The sequence below is a fragment of the Haemaphysalis longicornis genome, unplaced genomic scaffold, assembly GCF_048455015.1.
Source record: "Haemaphysalis longicornis isolate Haplotype H1 unplaced genomic scaffold, Haemaphysalis longicornis Haplotype H1 scaffold_4, whole genome shotgun sequence".
In the NCBI taxonomy this organism is placed as follows: domain Eukaryota; kingdom Metazoa; phylum Arthropoda; class Arachnida; order Ixodida; family Ixodidae; genus Haemaphysalis; species Haemaphysalis longicornis.
In genome coordinates, this window is record NW_027526361.1 from 44,354,524 (window position 1) to 44,375,240 (window position 20,717).

At 45.8% G+C, this 20,717-nt stretch overlaps 1 protein-coding gene across 1 annotated transcript; it reads left to right on the plus strand.

Moving 5' to 3' along the window:
• Positions 1–52: 52 nt before the first annotated feature.
• Positions 53–20,689, plus strand: LOC144178618 (uncharacterized). Its single transcript, XM_077706606.1, has 6 exons — positions 53–232; positions 1,029–1,163; positions 2,238–2,384; positions 5,932–6,043; positions 11,926–12,070; positions 17,579–20,689. The coding sequence occupies exons 1-6, from the start codon at positions 172–174 to the stop codon at positions 17,663–17,665; spliced, it is 687 nt and encodes a 228-aa protein (XP_077562732.1). The 5' UTR covers positions 53–171; the 3' UTR covers positions 17,666–20,689.
• Positions 20,690–20,717: the final 28 nt, after the last annotated feature.

Consider the following 20,717-nt stretch of genomic DNA (forward strand, 5'->3'; position numbering starts at 1 on the left):
TGAGAAGCATTCCTAGATGGCGCCAACTTCTGAACAAGCCTCGGACGTCATGTTTTGAACGTCAGTGCAATTTTCTCGGATGTTTTGTGGTTTTGTGGTGTTGTGCAAGGGGTGGACAAGAGTTAGACAGTTAGTAGTCATTCCGTGTGCGCGCTTGAAGTTGGCACCACCATGTATGCGAAGTGGGAACGGGTCTTTGCCTGCGCCCAGCTTGTTCTGCTGTTTGGAACAAGTGAGTGAACTTTGTTTCGCGTTCAACGTTAGCGCGGTGCCTCCGCGAGGCGCGGCCAGACCGTACCTTGTTTAGTTCGCGTTCCTACAAAACGTTTCGAACAAACAGGGGTGAAAAAAACCCTCTTCTCTTGACGTCATCCTGGCGAACGCCGCATTTACGCCTTGTCCTCAACTTAAAAAGGAGAGTGTTCAAAGTCACCGGGCTGTTTCTAATCCGCAACTTCTGGCGCAGATTGGCGGAGGTGCGCTTCCGCTTTTCCTAGAAGGTAGTTAATGGGCAAGCAAGTAGTTGGAATTCTCCAGATAATTGCGCCGGTTGGTTGTGGCATCCGGAAAGCTTTAGTACCGCTAATTAAAGTGAGCAAATAGCTCATTATATGGGCTTCCAGGAAGACTTGCTGCTTGAGCTCCTCGCTGAGAAAAATCAGGTTGTCTATCGCTCTTAAACTGTCGTTGCTGATTTGACTGTGTGGGAATTCTCGAATCTTGTTACACCACCAATTTGAATTTGCCCGATTAGCGGAGGACAAAAAAAAAAAAAAAAATGCGAACGTCTTACCATGATCTTGTGTCCCGTGTCAATCAGCGCCTGTTCAAATTCATAGATTAGATTACCAGCTAGCCTTCACATTTCTTGTCGCACAACAGGGGCATGCATTCGTTTCTGTGCTCTGCATCGCGTTTATTGATCAGCGATGCTGATCGACGCAGTAGACGCGGCTGCACCCAGTGTCTTGCTTACTGCAAGTAAGCAAGGTTGCGTACTAGCTTGTTTGCTTTTCTCTCGTTCTCAGGTTTCGCACAGATTGGAAGCAAATGCACCTTCATCACCATTTGCCTCGCCAGGCACGCCTATTGTGATTCCAACAATATCTGCAAATGCAAGCCAGACTATCCTGTGCAGGTATCTGAACGGAGGTGTGCAAAGGGTGAGCAACTGTCTAGCGATTTTGGGAAGCTTGTGCTAGCAAACACATCTGTTCTCTTCAGTAGTGTCATGCCGCGGACACGCTTTGTTATGGCGTCGTTATAATCCCTCTTCAATGTTTCACTGTAGCCCCCAGCTGTAGCTGAGTGAGTGCATTGCACCCGCTTCATTTGAAGCAGCGTTCAGCGGCCTTGACTGGAGTCGACTTTTTTTGTATTAAATTCAACCAGTGTCCAAAGCAAGTTTGCGGTGATAAAGTAAATACAATAATTTAAGGCAACGAAACTGTCTTCTGATTTCCGTTGTTAGGCATGAGCTCGGAAACTGAATCTGTGGGATGAAATTTTGAATAAGCAAACCGAATAGCTCTCCTTTGGATCTTTTCTAACAAGTCAGTATTCTTTGAAGTTGTTTGAGCCGAAACTTCAGCATTGTGGAGGTGAGCAGTTGTACACTGTGACACTTACACCGTGACAAATGTGTAAAAAAAAATTAAGTAGGACATTTGAAAAATAAATGAAAGCAAGTTATTTTGCAAGCTCAATGAACAAATTATTTCTGACTTGTCTCTAGTACGGCTTCATGTTCTATGGCTAGGACAAAGTTGTGAAAAAGTGCTGCTTGTTTAGAAATTTCAGTGTTTTTATTTCTTCCCGTGGTTCTAAAGCTATACGAAGAACTTTTTGTATTATCTTTGAGTGCGTGGTAGGGTTACGAAGTTTGATTTAGCCCCGGAGACATGTCATTGACTGCTTGTTGGCTGCAAACTGACAGTACTAAATGTTTATGTTGCTGAGTGCCCTACTCGGGCTGATAACACGGCAGGCTGTATGAGTTGGGGTCAGTAGCATACTGAAATAAACTGTGCAGAAATGTAGTACTCAAATGAACAATTCTTGTCGTCTGCTTATTTATTTTAGTCCCTCATTGTTGCACTATTTTTCTAAGGCGTGGCACCCGACACAGTGCTTGTCAGTGTATTGCCTCCCACTTGTTAGTGCATTTCTAGTGTTTTCACGGTTGGTGGCCCAATCAGTGGTTGACGTGCTTTGTCCCGTCTCTCTTCTTCTTGTAGTGCGCCGACATTTGGAAGTGTGCTTGGACAGTAGGGAGTGCTCGAAACTGGATGCAAATATGTACTGCTCCCGAACATCATCACAAAGCCGCTGCGAGTGCTTTGACGACTACGTGTACAATGAGGAGACGAAATCCTGTCAGCCATGTAAGCTCCGAACTCCTTAGGCTATGTTCAGACTACCGACGCAAAAGCCATATCGTGATGTATGAACGTAAAACAACATGTCACGCAGTTTGGTTGGCTGAGACGTGAAACGACTTAATTCTTTAAAGTTATTATGGCAGTTGCGGCAACAGTCCGAACCCGGCCTTATTTGCTGAGAATTGCATCTAGCAGCACCTTACACCACTCGGCAAGAGAAGCAGCTGCTCTTTCTGAAGCACAATTGCGAAGCAGAAAAAAATTGTTTCCATCAGTCACTTCGGTATGGTTTCTGCTCGGTGAGATGTTTGGACACGTTTTGTTGTGACACGCAAAGCTGCTGCTGATGTGAGCACCATACACAATTGATCTTCACATGGTTGCTTCCATGGTTTTCTGACAGGATGTATGATTAGGGTGACCACCCGTCCCGCGACTCGCAGGAGTGTCCCACATTGAGGGCTATTGTCCCTCGTATTGCTAAAATCCCTTTTGGAGTCAGCAAGTACAACCCCTTGTTTTGCAGTTGAATGGGGAGATACCAATGGTTTGTCTAGGGGAGCAGGCATTGCCATAACTGAGGAGCGATGCATTAGATTAGTCACGGCATGCAGAGACACTCGCAGATTCAGGAAGAAGCTCAGCGAGCATTATGAATAACCACAACCGTTGTGGCGTGTGTCGCGACACGAGTTATAGGAACACGCAGTGGCGCGCTGCATAGGGGGGCTAATAGCTGCAGCAGAGCACATTCGTAGCTACCTGGTGCTGAGAATTGAGCATGCAGTCACATCATCATCATCAACAACAGCCTACTTAGGCCCACTGAAGGACGAAGGCCTCTACCGTGGACCTCCACCTGCCCTGCGCTGCCCTAGTCCATTCTTTTCCTCCGAATTCCTTATTTCGTCTCTCCATCGAGTTATTGGCCTTCCCCTTCTTTTAGTCCCATCTTTTGGTATCCATTTTGTTTCCCTCGGGGTCCACTTGTTGTCGGTTCATCTCACTACGTGGCCATCCCAAGTCCGTTTATTTTTTAAAATTTGAACTATGATATCTTCTACTCAACTTCCCTGATCCACGATGCTCGTTTCCTGTCCCTAAGTGAACACTTGCGACGAAAGCGAGCAAAAGCGATGGGAATTCCGTAGCTTTGTTGCGCAACGATTGTTTTGTCGAATGGCCAGGACCAATTTTTGACGCCGTGCGACAAAGCGACAGAATTCCCGTCGCTTTCGTCGCAGTGTGAATGGGCCTTTATTCCTATCGCTATTCATTCCATGGCTTACTGGGCCGACCTCAGTTTGCTTTCCAGTTGTTTCGTAAGGTGCCAAGTTTTTCCCCTTAATATGCCATCACTGGCAGCACGCATTGGTTGTGTACCATTCTTTTCAGGGATAGAAGGAATTTACTATTCGTTATTGGGATCGCTTGCCGAATGCACACCAACCCATTCCTATTCTGTGCCAGATTGTTTCTTGTGGTTGGGATCAGCTCTGACCATCTGGCCAAGATAGTTATATTCTTCTAATTGTTCTAGCGTTTCATCACCTGAAAAAGGGCGCATTCAGCATGGTTATGTATCATTACCTTCGATTTATCCATATTTATTTTTAGACCCTTGGCGAAGCTTTCTGATTGTAGTTCTTCAATCATTTTTTGCGGTTCTGCAGATTCACTGAGCGAGACTATGTCGTCTGTAAACCTCAAATGGTTCAAGTATTCTCTGTTAATACACAACCTTTTTTTTTTTTTTTCCAGTCAGGCTCCCTGAGTACCCCTCCAGACATGCTGTGAACAATTTTGGAGAGATAGTATCACCCCGTCGCATTCCCGGCCGCGGCGGCCGCTTTTCTGATGGAGGCGAAAAGCAAAAACGCCCGTGTGTACGAGATTTCGGCGCACGATAAAGATCCCCAGGTGGTCAAAATTAATCCGGAGCCCTCCACTACGGCGCGCCTCATCGCCTGCGTTGCGTCGGCGCGTTAAACCCCTACAATCAATCAATCAATCACCCCGTCGCACTCTCTTTTGGATAGGGAACTTTTTACTTTGCTCGTGAAGGATCATCCTGCCCATACATCCCTAGTATATGTCGTCTTGGTCCTCTAACGCCTTCAACATTGCTCTGGTGTCTATTGAACCAAACACTTTTTCATAGTCTATAAATGCCCTGTAAAGGGGTTTACTGTACTCTGCGGATTTTATTATCACTTGATTGATTACATGGATGTGATCCATTGTTGAGTATCCTTTCCTAAAGCAAGCCTGCTCACTGAGTTGTTGAGGATCGAGGCTGTCACTTATGCGGTTATTTATTACTTTGGTAAACTGCTTGTTTACAACTGAGAGTAGGCTGATGGGTCTGTAGTTCTTAAGGTCTTTGGTATCTCCTTCCTTGTGAAGGCTATGGGCACTTTTAGAGTTCTTATGCAGTCACAGGCCCACCTTTATCAGTGGTGGAATTGCCAGAGGGGAGATATTTACTTGAGGAGATGCATACAGTGTCGCAGACACTCCATATTGCAAAAGAACTCTCCAGAAGTTTTGAAATAAATTATTGTAGCTAATTTCTCATTGGGCCTTGTCAATGTTTCGTGCCCCCCCTCCGTCATCATGTCCCGCATTTTGCTTGTAGAAAGGTTACCCTGCGTATTATACCCATGAAAAAGAATTGACATAGATAAACACAATAACACATAAACGTGGTGCGGGCGGTACTAGGTAATTAAAAATGTTGGCGTTGACTGAGAGCAGAAGACACAATGGCCATACTTTCTTGTTACTGGAAAGGCGCAAAAAAAGGCAGAACAATAACAGGTTTTTTGTGCCACGTAAACACAGCGATGAGTAATTGTTATGTTATGAGTAATTGTTATCTGTAACCTGTTATCTGCTGATGTGCAATATCCTGATATTCCACTTTATTAATTTTTTTTTTGTTCGATGTGGTGTATGCTTTCTGTGTAGGTGTTATCTAACAGGATGCACTTGTTCAGGTGTTGTTTTCCTTTTCATGCGTTGTTTTCCTCAAAAATGTAATTTTCATGCGTGTCTGCCATCTCGTTTTCATACACCCACTCATGCTCAAAGCTTGGCATCCAAGGTGGCTGTAACTTGTAAATAAATGAATTAATAACTATGGCAAATGGTGGTAGGTAACTGGAATAAGTGCAACAAAGAGGCAACAGACTTTGCAGCCTAGTTGTCGACCTTCTGTTGTCCGAAAAAGAAGCTATATTTGGCCCATCAAGGCAGGAAACCTCACAATTGTGAGAGCTTTTTTACCGCGTTTAAAAAAAAATTGTTTTTTAAGAATCTTTGAAGTGTTCAGAAGCACTGATTTGAAGTTGCTGTTATAAACACTCTGTGTGGCATATCAGGGAAATACTTCGAATGTAGATTTAAGCTCGTTAGTCAGCTAATTAGAAACCACGTGCATTCATTTTCTTTTGGCTGAGCACTCCGTCATACACTTGCATAGTCCTTGTAAGTTATAGGGGGCATTCGCGTGCATCTGCCTTGACACAAGCTTTCTTGCGCCTTGCAGTGAAGCTGGCCCCCGTCTCCCCGGACATCCTCCTGCCCATGGCGGTTGGCGTGTCAGTGGCACTCTCCAGCATGCTGTGCTGCCTCCTGGCCCTGTGGCGTCTCTGCAAGAGGTGGGTAGCCTGCGTCTTGACTGGAGTGCATGCCGGCTGTGGCTGACTTTAACGAGGCTGCATTTCTCGTCTTCTTCCTCTCGCAATTTACGAGGCTCATCATTTGAAAATTCAAGTGGCCGAATGCTGCATCCCGGCAGTTGATGACATTCACAGTGGAAAAGGCAGTAAGCCAAACAGTAACACGAGATACATTAAGCAGCCCCCCAAAAGCAAAGATAACTGCACTGACCAGAATTCTGGGTGACAGGAGCCTTCATTTGCAAGTACTAGTCTCAGCTCAATGACTGTAGTATGGGCAGGCGAGCCTGTGGGACATCGACGCAAAACGTGTCCCCAAGTCCAGTGATCCCAGTCTGTCCGGCAACTGCCTGCAACGCTTCGCGACTGGTGGCGCTGGTCACAGCACGAGAACTGGTTTCTGGCAAGGGTACTTCACATGAAGGGTAGGTAGGCTGGAAATTGGTGAGGAGTTTCATCAGCCAGTCAGTTCACACTGGTACTTGCTCAACCAGGCATGTAACTGTAATGGCCTATGGCCAAAGATACAGCCCAAAACTGTATCCGCCTAGGCTGGCAACAGCATGGTGTGCATGCAGATTCAGCGGGCTTGACAATACGATCCATTGCCCGGAACAGCAGTCTGCAGTGTGGACTGGCTCTGTGATGTGTGCCAAGCTCGGCTGGCTCCACTGCACAAAGAAACTTTCCTGCAACTGCGGTGTAAGAAAAGGAAGGTACCATATTTACTCGAATCTAGGCCGGCCTCGGTTCTAGGCCGAACCTTGAAATTCAGAAGGTCAGAAAATAAAAACAACTTACCTTGAATGTAAGCCGAATGAAAAAAAGGCGCTGGACTGAGACTAGAACCTACACTTTATTACGCTTGCGGCGCTTGTCATACAATATTCAATGCTCACTCATCGTCGTTGCCGATATCGGTGCCCTCATTCTCACTGTTCTCTTCCCACAGCGCACTGTGCTTGCTCACTTCCGTCCAGCGCGTTCGAAATGCTGCACTTTGGAAGGCCCACACGATTACCTCGGCTGGAATTTTGGCCCATGCCGCGACGACCCAGTTCGCCAGTTGGCTGAGTGAAGCGCGCTTGATGCACCCGGTCGGTGTCAGTTGGTGACCTTGCAGTGTCAGCCAGTCATTGTAATGCTTTCACAGCCTGTCCTTGATGTTGCTTGTTGATGGCCATGTCGAGTGGCTGTAGCTGGCTTGTCATACCGCCGGGTATTACCGCAATGTCCGTACCGCCCTCCAAAAGCACGGACTTAACGGCATCTGTCAAGTGGCTGCGGTAGGAGTCCAGAACCAGGAGTGACTCCTTAAACAGCAGAGCACCGGCACGTCGCTGCCAAACAGTCTTGACCCAGTCTTCAACGAGGGCACCACTCATCCAACCATTCTAGTGGGCTCGCACAATGGCGTTTTTAGGGAAAACTTTCCCGGCTGGAAGAGTCGTCCTCTTAAAAATAATGTACGGCGACAGCTTTTACCCTTTGGCCGTGCAACACATCACGGTGGCGCGCTGCTTTTCAGAGCCTGAAGTTTTGACCTTGACTTCTTTTGTGCCCTTGTCATTCACGGTGTAGGCCACAGGCATGTTGAAATACACCGGGGTCTGGTTAGCGTTAGCGGTCTGGCCCAGTCGGTACTCTTTTTCCACCCGCTTCTTGATGACAAAGCGCTAGAATGCGACCAGCTTCTCCTCGAAGTCAGAAGGCAGCTTTTGGCACACAAACGTCCGCCGTCGCAGGCTGAACCCGAACCGCTTCATAAAGCAAGTGACCCAGCCCCTGCTGGCCTTGAACTGAGTCCGTGCGACGCCTTGTACATTTGCGATCTCCCTCGCCTTCTCCTGTATCACCTCCGTCGGCACAGGCATTCCACCTTCTTTGCTGCTGGATAAAGTCAGCGAAATCCTTCTCCACCTCGTGGTGTCGACCTTTCTTGGGTCCTGTGAAGGCCATTCGCTTGGCAGCGCAGCTGAAAAGTTCGTTCCGCTGCTTCCGCCATCGGCGCACGTTCTTCTCATCGACGCCGAATTCGCGCTGTGCTTGAAGGTTTGAAGTGTTCTCGGCCTACAAGACTACCTTCCGCTTAAAAGCCACGGTGTAGTGGCACCGCTTGGTGGGCGCTATTGTGCCGCGAACACGGGCGCTTCTCGAGGTCACGCAGCGACAAATGCAAGCAAGCACGGAACACTCAGAGCCGAGTTCACAACGTTCAAGCAAGCAAAATGGCGCCTGCAAACCTGCAAGCTGCAAGCTTACGGCCGCGAGATGGCATTGAGTGGCTAGCGGTGACAGGAAAGCCTCATCCTCAAATCTAAGTCGACCCCCGAGTTTCGTAAACGGCTTTTAAAAAAAAAGTGTCAGCCTAGATTCGAGTAAATACGGTAGCCTCTTAAATTGCTTCAATCATGGGGTGCAATTAAATTGACCCAGTTGCCACCTTTTCATCATTGCTACCGCAGTGTTTGTATCAGCAAAGAACAAGGAATTAACTAAGTGCTGTAGTGTATGAAGCAACAAGGCTGCGCTCCCGATTGCATCGATGGCGTGACACAGTGCTCATTGATGCAATTTGGCGAAGCTACCACTGTGGTGACGTCTGTAGATTTCAGGAGCTATTCTAGCGTAGTAATGTATGGGGCAATAGGAATCTATTTTCGATCTTCTCTATCACATGGGGTGATGCAGCGCAGATGCGAAGATTTTTCTTTTATTATTAATAATGCTCCACTCGTGTTCACAAATTCCCTTTCTTAGTAATGCTGCAAAAAGTTTCTAGTACAACTGGTGCCAAGTTTACATGAAGAGAGCTCGCTTTCTTGATCTGAAGGATAATGTTTTTGCCAGGTACTTTCTATTAGTGGGCACAACTTTTGCATCGTGTAATGAACTCCACCTGTGCAAAACAGGACAAGGTAAGTCATTCCTAGTGGCACTGAATAGAGACTTCTTGAGTGGTTTAGTTGTCTGTGCAGTCCCATTTACTAATGAACATAACAAAAGCAACTGAACCGTTCAAAAGACGTTCTCTTAGCAATGTGGGCTAAAAGCATCAGTCTTTCCTGAAGCAAGCAAGATTGCTTTATCTTCTTGTGTGAGGCTGGCAACCACAGTGGGAATGCCATGTTCCCCTCTTACAGATTCTTAGATCAAGCCTCTCTCCTACAGTGTTTGCCATCTATGAAAGCCTCCTGGGATACTTTTGAATGCGGCGAAGGCCGTCCTACTGTTTTATTTATTTATGCTGTCAACCTTTGCTTGAGGATCATAACAGGGAGGGAATACAATAGTGAGTACAAACGTAAAACAGAAAAACAGTTGAAAAAAATTTCCTTGATGCCTCTTTCATAGGAATCGGTAAAACACGAAAGTTAAATGTGCCTTCACAGGAGCATTTAAATGTTTATTGTGCATCCATATGAACTTGCACATCGCTCTTTATATTACGTCAGTATGGCACCATTAGACGCATCAACGTTAGACACTGGATTGCACGCGCCGGAACATTGTGTAAATCCGACTGAAACCACAGCCCCTTCAAAAACGTGCAAAGGAAACCGAACCGAAACCGAAAACAGTAGGTGGCGGAGGGTGCCTCAATTCACCTGCGTCCCGCGTACACAAAGATGCTGGCATTGAGGCGCCAACTGTTGGTGCTCATTAGCATCATGATGAACTAATTCGCTTCGCCTCTCCTAGACGGCAGCACCATCTGAATGAAGAAAGTATTGGGAAAGATATAAGGCGTCTTCATAGACCTACTTGCACTCGAACTCGTAGCTCAGTTGGCATAGCGTTGTGTACCTCCCGTTGCGGCAAGAGAGTTCGTGGCTCAAATCCTGGCGGAGCCGCGTCAGTGGATGTCATTTCTGTGACGGATATGACGTCGGTGAGACCTTGGTGTACACGGGCATAAAACACTTTCGGGTTAAAAATCACTGCCACGAAGAAAAGTGTAATTCCACACCAAGACCAAAAGTAGCTTTGAAGTTTCGTACTAAGTAATTGGACACGCTTAAAAGTGCCACAAGAACTTTAAAATGGGCCTTCGAATGTATCAGCAGCGTCAAATGTATCGAATACATTGACAGTCAGTGAACACGTGGAAGAGGTGAAACCAGTTACCTAATAAACCTTGACCGCAGAATCTGGGGGTCAAAGAGGAGAAAATTAAAAAGCACTTCAGAGGCTAACTGTATTGAGATCCCTGCTTTGGAGGAAAACATGCAGGGAGTTAGTTCTTACACTGTTGTCGAAATTAGTCCACGATTGATTTGGTTGAATGTCGATTCACACGTCCTTTTTTCTTTTAGTTGAAAGCATTGAAAAGTAATCGGATGGAAAGACCTATTTCAAAAACAAAATTACAAACTAAAAAAAATGCCGTCATCATGCTAAGTGTGCAGTTTTACCTTGTAGACGGTATTCACATAAAATTTTAGCGGTTGATTTTTTCTCTTGGCTACACTGAATACCGCCATGACAGTGCCCACCAAGACAGGTCCCGGTGTCCATCATCTGTGCCCTTACCACCTGACTCTTAACCGTCACGTCAACAGATATGAATAATAGCAGTGACATTGTGTGGCGATGCCTTGAGAACTGCATCACCGCTAAAGAACGGAGCTGCGGTTGCGAAGGAAAGCAACACTACGCATGAAAGGCCTATGCTGCAGTGCAGTTGCCTGCGAACACTGATATCGACACAGGTATGCCCGCCCCTTTTCCATGGCAGAGTCATTCAGTACAAAAGCCAAATGCTGCTTCCGAAGAAACTGTGAGCGTTCACACCCACGCCGATTGAGATAATACGGTAGCGTAGCAGTGAGGGCATTGTCAGCTGGGAGACTAGCGACATCCATCGGCAGGCAGCCGAAGGGGAAGGCGCTCACCAAGAGCTGAGCCATCTGCGGCTAATACCAAAGCACAGCAGGTGGCTGTCAGCTGATCTGTGCCGACGTCTTCACTCGTGTCTTGCCACAGGTAGGCTGTTGGACGCTTGTGAAACAGTACTTGACATCGAGGTAATGCTTTTGAGCTCAGTGGGACATAGTACTGCTGCTCCTACTGCCCTCACAAATGCTGCCACTCAACAGTCCTACTACGGTGCTCACTTTGCAGCCTTTGAGCCACAGACAGCTTGTACTTGCTCGTAAGGAAGTTGGAGTTGAATTGCAGCACAAGGTTGTCACACTGATAAACAGGACAGCCACTCTTCTCGCGTAACCAACGTTAATACAGCACACCCTACGTTATGGAATCACTTGAACACACCTTGTACAAAAAAAGCACACACTGCGTCTACGGCAGCCCGGCAGACACCGAGGAGTCACAGCCGTTTGCCTAACGCATGGCCGGTGCATACGACGTTTCCTTATAAATGGGGACGTGCAGGCACCGGCATGGTGGCGCACAGACATGGTTGATGGCATGCGTGCCACACCAGTGGATGCAACCTATTAAGCACTTGGACTCTGGGTGCATCTCATGTGCAAGTGGGTAGCCTGTTGGGCTGCAACGAACAGGTGAAAGTGAAGAAACACCGAAGAACAGGTTTAGAGTTCACGCGAAGCCTCACTGAGGATTCCTGAAAAAAAGTACTCGCATTGTGTTTGCATAGCTAGTTGCGCTGTGATGCTATTTTGCCTCTTGTTTGATACACAATTTTCACATTTCTGAATAGCCGTGTACTCTTATACCAGACATCACTTGACTTCGTTTCACCTTTGTGTTCCTTGATGTATCATTTTATTGTCTAGCCTTATAATAAATATGTCCCGCTTCTGTGTGGTTGCGTGTCCTCTCATTGCCTGTCTTTTAGCACAAATTGTTGACTGTTCATTTTATACTGTGTGCAGAACCAATGGCAGCGGTTTCTTGGGCAGCTTCCAAAACAGCAGCAGTACGAATTCCAGGGCAGCAAGGGAGCGCGTACCGGTCAGGAATCAGGAGTCATGGAGTTCAGACACTCTGCCTTCATACGAAGCAGCAGTTTCACTGAAGGTAAGAAAAAAAAAAAACTGTTCCTTAATTGCAAAGTCATTATTACTGAGGCTACGGTAAAGGAAAGAAAGGTGATTCTGTAAGCATTTCCTTTTTCTTTTTCTTGAGAAAGAAAATTTGACATTGGGAGAAGATTGCAATGGCACTCTTTTTAATCATTCTGCATGCGCGCACGCTTGCACTCGCGTACACATTGTATGGTCAGCGTATGAAAAACTCACAAAGTGCTGAACATGGATAATGTGTAGGAAAGGGATCTCGTCATTAAAATTTGTCGTGTCAAGTATGGCACATCAACCGCAGCAATGAATGGTTTACTCATTGAATGCGAAAAGCAAATTTTTTAAGGAACTTTTGTCCTCATTATAGCATGCAGGAGTGTCTGGTGCTGCAATTGTTCATCCAGTACGGGAATAATTGGGGGTGCTTGTATTTGTGAAGGCTTTCTGTTTGGGTTTTCCCGCAAGATATAAATGGCTGCGTAGTGGGGATGCAAAGGTACTGACAAATTGACTTTCTGTATTTCTGCGTTAGTCAAATACCGACATGTACAGTCGACTCCCGTTAAGGAGGGACACTGGTCCCGGGGACATTTTTGTTATTCTTTAACCTAGATGCTTGAGCTTTACACATTAGGTGTATTTTAACATCCTGGGCACAAATATGCAATCAGTTTTTTCTATGTGATCTAACTTCAGAGTTGTGCAACATGTTATGCCTTTCCATTTTGGGCAATTTTTTCATTATCTACCTATGAAATGTCCAAATACTTTTTATCCATTTCTGCTCTAGAAGGACCAGGGAGTGCAACTATATATTTTAGCATTGTTTCTACAGTTGCTGTAGGCTTATTAAATGTCAGGTCATCAATTACCAATCTTTTCTTCGTAAAACTAACTGCATAAAGAATTGTACTAGCATAAAGGAATTCTATCTTTTTGTGGTTTTATTGCTCTGTTCAGTTCATAAGCTTTCGAATGCAGCAAAAATGATACAAACCTTACCAGTACATCCTGAGATACTCTACTTAACAGTTGACCTCGTGGGGAAAAAATTAGTTCTGAGAAAACAGGGCATGAAGTTTGGAAACGTAGGCAAAAATGGTCATTTAGGCAACTTCAAAGGGTGACAGTGTTGTAAATACTTATGGTACAGCTATAATATTTCGCATGTACATTCTTTGGTACCGGGAGACTGCAAATAAAATTAGCAGAGAAAATTGATTTTTTGGCAAATTTTCGGTCAAGACCAGTGTTCCCCTTTAAAGGCCAACTGCATACAAAATTTCGACCTCTTGAAAACCCTATTTCCATATAGTCTGCTGAAAAAGAAAGCAACATGCAAAATACAACAGCTGAAATACGCGCGTGGACGCCGCAAGTGGTCAGCAAAAATCGGCGATTTTGAAACCGAAACCGACCGAGGAGAGCGCGGCCATTGCAGTGACGTTGCAGTTGTCCAGCGAGCGGCCGGATGGTCACCAGCTCAGGTGCAAGTCTGTGCGCAAGCCCTACGCTCGCAAGGGGCAGCAAATGGGTGGCGCGTGCGCAGCAGAGCTCGACCTGTTCTCCTGCTGCGTGGCGGGCCAAAGGAAGAAGCCCCCGTCGGCTGGAACGTCACAGGCGCGTCATGGCTGTTTATGCGATCCGCCGGCAGGTGCAGCGTGGTCTGCGGCGGAGCTTTTTTAAACGCTTCTGGCTGATTAACGAGGCGTTTCACGGAGCTACCACTCGTGTCCCAGCTGATTTGGGGGTACTTCCTACACATTAAAAATAAATTTGACCGAGGTGAAATTTGAGTGCAGTTGGCCTTTACTACGGAGTCCACAGGAACTGTAAAAAACTTCGAATTAACTGATCGTCCAATTAAAGAACGAGCACAATAACAACATTGTTATTAGTCCACAGCACGTCTTCTTGAATCCACTCAGAATTTCGACTTTCGTCCCCGGTCGAGTGTATTACATGGGTTGCCATGATAGTTGAAACTTATCCCTAAAATTGAAGCCTGAAGCATCCACCACACAGACTGCTCACACCATGCTGTGCACAACAACCAAAAAACGTTGAGAACCTCAAAAGAGAGAAACGTGTACACTGTCGTGAGGCTCAACTGGCCTACCGCTTTATCAACTGCACTCTGCCTCAGTTACGATGACGCCGACGTCAGTGCAGAACACGGCGCTGTTCTTGCACTTGAAATTTTTGAATTTCATCGAGGTAGGATGGTCACTTCGATGCACATATTCAAAACAACTTCCAGTTAACTGATGTGATAGGTTTTAGGTTCTGATTACCAAGAAATTTCTTCCATTGGATTGTGTGTAAAATTTCCGGGACCAGCATATCACTTCCAATTAACCGAAAATTCTAATCCAATGACTTCGAATTGTGTATATTGATGGTTTCACAAGAGTTAAACATTGTTCTGTGCTAAAAATGTACGCTGTACCACTCCCTTCTCCAATGCCCTTTTGGGCCATGAGGGTGCATGAAATAAATAAATAAATAAGTTGAATTCATCAACTTTGAAAGCAAGTGCTGCCAGTATTGTGCTCACATGCTGCAGCCAAGGGTGGGGCATCCATGTGTAATCGATTCTACCAGCATCTTACACAAGTAAACACTAGCAGCGAGTTTTTATTTATCGGTTTTTTTGCTCATGACTCTCTGGTAGCCAAACAAATTACCCTATTAGGACTGGAAAGATGGTTTGGAACCTGGCACTTTGTGGAATATTGAGCCCTAATATTTGAAGCTAAGGAGCATGGGCAATGGGTTGTCCATTTAAGGTGATTTGTGAAAGAGGAATTTTCTCCTTAAGGTACTATGCAGTGCATTTCATAAAAGTCAGAACGGATGGTTTTTCGGGTGTGCAATTGAGGCCTCCTCATTGCATGTAGTCCTGTACACTTTGTACAGCTTGCTGTAAGGTGACTTATTGTTTCCCTATGGAGCCAGTGGAGGTCCATTGTGTGAGATGTCCACATGTGTTTAAGGTGCATAAGGTCTTGCAACAGCAGAGGTAGTCTCTCACAGCAAAGTTGAACAGTAGGGGAGAAGTGACTGGTCCTTAATTAAGGGGTGCCTTGTGGACATGTAGCCAAAGTGGCAGTGTGTAGGTGGCAATGTGTAGATGGAACTCAAGTTCTTAGGTGTAGTTTTGAATGAAAAGCTCTCATTCATTCCACACATTAGGCAACTCAAACACAAATGCCTGAAAACAGTGAACACTAATCTTGTGACAAACAACTACTGCTTCAGGTTTTTACCAGCCTTGTAGGTTCACGCTTAAACTGCAGGAGTGTTGTTTATGGGTCCGCATGTTAAACCGCTTTGACCCAATGCTGCACCTGGGGCTCCGTTGTGTGTGGAGCTTTCCGGGTGAGTCTGGTCCGAAGCCATATGTCGAATATGACAAATGGAGCCTAGAGCATCAGCGAACGTATGTGGGCTTGCTTTATGCGTTCGAATTTCATCAATGACCAACCATCCTCTTAAATCCATCATTTGCGATACATCTACATCCCACCTTTTCTCAACACGTCCATCTATTCCTGGTCCATTCCCATGCAGAGTGAAAGGGGAAGCATCTAAACTTGATGTCTCCTTTTTAGGAATCGTTAAAACATCTATTAGCAACCTTGGCAGCTCCACCCAGTACGGTGTGACTTGTCTTTTATGACAATAGAGAAAAACCAAATGCCAAGATGTGCGATTCTAGAGCTTTTCTTGTCTCTGGAGGATAAATATCCGTGGTCAGAGTTTTACAATGACTCATTGAAATCCGCCTACACTGTGTCCTGTGCCGTGCATAAACCCAACTTTAATGCATGTGCAACCATTAACTTAAATACTAGCATTTTCACAGCAGAGGCATAATGCAGTTTCCTTTTTGTAAGACACGTTGTTGACTATCATATTCGTAAATCCATCATTTACACAGATTCACTGAGCACCGTGTGTGCATTATCACCCCCAAAACTTTGCAAAAACCATGTCGTCAACCTAATTTTTAAGACTTATGTCAGCGTACACGTCAAATCTGGAAGTGAGTGTGTGTTGGGTACCAGGTCACTCTGGGATGGCTGACAACGAGGTGGTGGATGAAAGGGCTGCTGCTGCTGCTGCACTCAGGAACACAATGGACTTAAAAACAGTACCCTCAATATCCTCATGCCACAAATCGGACACCTTCGTAAGACATGGCAAGTTGACTGGAGTGAACAGACAGACAACGAATTACATTTACTAAAACCCCACTTGGGATGATGCACAACTGACTCGCACAAGACACATGGAAGTTGCTAGCAAGGTTACAGGTAGGCCGCACGCATGTAACACACTCACACCTGCTCACTGGATCTCTAAGACCCCTATGTAGCAGGTGTGGAGAGGGCCTATCCGTAATCCACATCCTAATTCAACGCAAGGCACTTGACACAACACGATGCAAACACTTTCTAAAACTTGACTTTGGGCTAGTTGGGTACACATGACACCTTAGCCTAGGAAACAGCGTGAAAAACTTGGACAGAGAGAGAGCAAACAGTGCTAATGTCTGTTTGCCCTCTCTAGGGCAAACAGAACTTGGACAGAGAGAGGGCAAACAGCGCTCATGTCTGTTTGCCCTCTCTCTGTCCAAGTTTGTCGCATTGTTTCCTAAGGTGGCAAACACTTTCCACAACTACTGTAAAACTCCGAACAAGCACCCCCACTCGTGTAAGGGCCCCCCCTAAATCCACTGCTAATTTCAAATTTCCGTGCTGTTCCGGAAAATCCGGAAAATTACCCCCCTCCCCTCCCCCCCTTTCACCCTGCACCCCCCAGTTTCTCCTTAGTGTCTACACCCCGAAATACACTGCACCCAGGCAGCACTGGCAGTGACGGCCAGTCTGTAATCCAATCCAATCATGGTTGGCTGCCTGATCTACGCCTGATCTCTACGCGCTATTTCTCGTTTTTCTTTTGGTGGTGTCGGTTTCAGCATGTTGCCAAAGTTGCCAATGTCGGCAGCATGTTGCCAATGCGTGGGCTGCTGTACCCGAGGATACAGCGGTATGGTCCTTCGGGGGCTGTTGCATAAGCTATGCACTGGATGGATCGGAGGAAGGCGATTTGCATGGTGGACTGGCAGATGTTGGAGCCAGGGCACCAGGAGACCAGGGAGGACTTCGAGTGGAACGCTGTGAACTTTTTTTGGGTCCGACTCAGAGGAGTCTTTTCATGGTTTCGAGAGCAATAACTGATATTATTGGCAAAATGCTAGGTCCAGGTGCATTCCGCGTGTTTTTCCTGGTGGAGGATCGTTGTCGATGTTTGGGTTCTCAATTTGTGCAGTGGTTTTTTCCAACTTCAAAAACTTTCCCATTCGAGTAAAAAAATAACACTGCACCGTGAAAACAATAATCAAAGTTTTCTTGGCTTTCCTTATCTTTGTTGCCTTGCATTGTAACGATGCTTCTTTTCTCCTTTCCCTCTTATTGCTTTCCTGCATGGTTGGCAACAGAGGCCGTCTTCATCGCAAGAGGACCCTCCCCCGCCATACTGTGACGCCGTGGCATTGCAGCTGCCCTTGTCCGAGACCAAAGTGTGACCGTTGCTCTGGTGGTGACTCTGGATTTCGTGGATGCTGTGATGTGCACCACGTGGACCAAAGTGGCCGCTCAGATTCCTCCGGCGGTAGCAGCATGACTACACTGTGCCTGGTTGCCGTCCACCATCATGCAAGCAGCGGACATGTGCGGGCAGCAGCGCTGTTCTCATCCCTTGCCGGTGCAGGCACGGCCACGAGTCTTGCGACGGTGCGCAGCCTTCACTTCCAGCTGTTCTCGAATCACGTGCGTGGAGAGACGGCAAGGCGTTCTTACGGACTACTCGGCTTGAATCATTGAGGAAGGTTAGATCTGCATGTGGGCCTCACTGACGGAGGAGTGTGCAGCAATCGGCCGATTAGGCTCGGCCATACGTCTTCCACTAGGGAGGGCAGAGCGGGCTACTGGAACAAATGTGTTGCTGCTGGATAGTGTTCACGGGGCCAGTGGCCAGCTGTGGCAGATCGATGCAGGCCCTCGATGTAGCCTGGGTGCTTAGCTTTGCATAGAAAAATTGAAGATGAGATTTCTTTTCTTTTGCTCTTTACTCTGCAGGGATTTGCCAAATGAATTTTCCTCTAATGCCTTTTTCTTGCATTCACTAGTGCACTGACCTTTCAGAGCAGCTCTTTTTGAAATGGAGGAGCAGCTAGCAGGCCTAATTGTTACTGCACCCTATAAAAAGTCATCAGTGTCTTGCGCTGACTTTTTACTGAAGCAGTAGTTGCACTCCTTTGCAAATCAAGCTTGTTGGACTTGGTTTGGTCCTAACATCCCAACCATTCCCAAGGGGAAGATACCTGACATTCTAAAACACTGAGTGCTGTTGCCATCTAACCTCGAGTGCCATGTCTAGTTCTCTAATGCCCAGTCTTCATGTGCTGGGTTTGGTGTGGGGACCACTTCACCCTGTGCTTCCAGGAACTGAGCGCTAGTGCTATAATGGCACTTCAGTACTTGCTTTGGCGAGTTGCAAGGTTGGATTGAGTAACCAGGAACATGCTCTGACAGAACAAAAGTCACTACTACATGCACGCCCACAGTTGTGGAAGCCATACTTAAGCATTTTGAGCACCCTCGTGTATTCACTGCTAGCACACATCATGTTACTGCTAAAGCTATGGATGCATAAGCTCCAATATGCAAATAGACCGACTTAATGAAAACTACTGGCCTTTCAGGCTTTAGTTTCTGCTTGAGGGAAACAGGAAGTTCAATTTTTTTTTTTGAGCCAATGGGAAAACTATTTGCTGCGCACAGTTTTGGGGCTTTATTTTTAGAAAAAGCGAGGTGCAAGTTTCTCCTACGCATCCCGACAAAGCCTGCTTTTGTCGCTGTAAAAAGCTGAACTTACCGGCAGGCTACTTTGTTATTCGCAAAGCAGGGTGTAGTAAAGAAGGCAGAAAAAGGCGAAACTGAGAAGTTGTAAATATTTACAGAAAGCTGCTGAGTGTACACACGCAGTCAAAACGGGATTACTAGTATATATCACTGCCCTCGCTTGTGGCCAACATGTAGGGCTTAGACTTTGTGTATGACACCAAGCAATAAGATGAAGGACACCATGAACAAATGAGTTTTACTTATGCCCTTTTTGCCATACTTTTGAATGCATTGACAAGCATTGTGATGTTTTATGCTGTAAGAAAGCTTTGGTGCAAATTTTGCAGTGGAACAATACGGATAAGCAAACAGTTTCAAGCAAGCTTGTAGCTATATTTTTTTTTTGTGCAGCCTCTATGTAACGTTCATTATGGTGTGTGGTGTGCAGTATTCCTAATTTCATTTTTGTGTTCAGTGAAGCTTGTTGCATTTATGATGACTGCATCATTCTGGGCATGCGATATCTGATTAGCCCGATAAAGAAATTCCGGCATGCTTTCTGTGTGGGGTTGCAGGGTAAATATGACCGATCCATGCATTTAAAAATAGCTCTGAAAGTGTTTCTGTCATAATGGATCCATGTGGATCGGCCGCCAAAGTCTTCTCTTGCTCAAAATGTGTCAGTGCATTTCACAAAGCGTGACATGCTTTATGTGCCGAATAGACACGTGCCACAGAATCAAGTAGTCTAAGGAATGCAAGGTGTTGCATGAAAGTCTTAGCAACTAGCGGTTTTCTACTGTGCGTCTTTTTAAAGATCTTCGCGATTGCATTGAGGAGTGTTTGACCTCGTGGTAGTACTTTGTGGAGGTGAGTGAGTGCAGAAAGGTTTTTTTTACGGGATGGCATTTTACACCAGACATTTTATACGATACAAGTGTCTAAACAAGGCAGTGTTGGCAATTTCGATGCCAACATCGATTCCTCGCTACTTATGACTACCGTTAATGACAATTATACAATGCATATTTTTGTAGCGAAATTTTTTCTGTGTTTCTGTGGTGTGTCTTTTGCGAGAGTCGTGTTTATGCATGCAGACATTTTAGATTTTACACTTGCCAGAGACAATGTTAGGCAACTTATTTTTGGAGCTTTGTGTGGGACAGCTTTTTACACCACATGTCAACATGGCAAGTTGTGCAGGAGCATATATGTATATGTAGTTTGCTGATGGTTCGCGTAACAAAGTTTTTGTTGCTTTGTAACTACAGTCTTCATTCCCAAAAGTGGATCTCAGCTTCATAGTTAGCAGCAGCAGGCAGGGATATTTATTTTTTAATCATCACTGGAACTCTGAAGTTGGTAATCTATGCAAACTTTCCATTTGTTTTCTGTGTTTATCTTGTGAACTCGGTGTGTGTTGGTTGACTGCTTAAAAGTTAGCCGGGCCAGTGTCAGCTCTTGGCAGATTGTCAAACCAGGACGCTGTGCTTTTGTGTTCCTCCGCAGCATGACATTGTTTGTGTGACAATGTTTTGTGGCTCGCAGAGTCAACCAGAAGTTGAATCTTGAGTGCACCAGATTCTGATTCTGTTGCACCATGTGTAGTTGTGGCATCTTGTGCATCACAAAGCTATGTTCTTTTTTTTTTGTAAATAGTACGTAACGTGCCCAAAGATTAATAAAAAGAAACCTGCAATGGCTTTTGAGTCTTTGCTGTTGCGAGCTGCG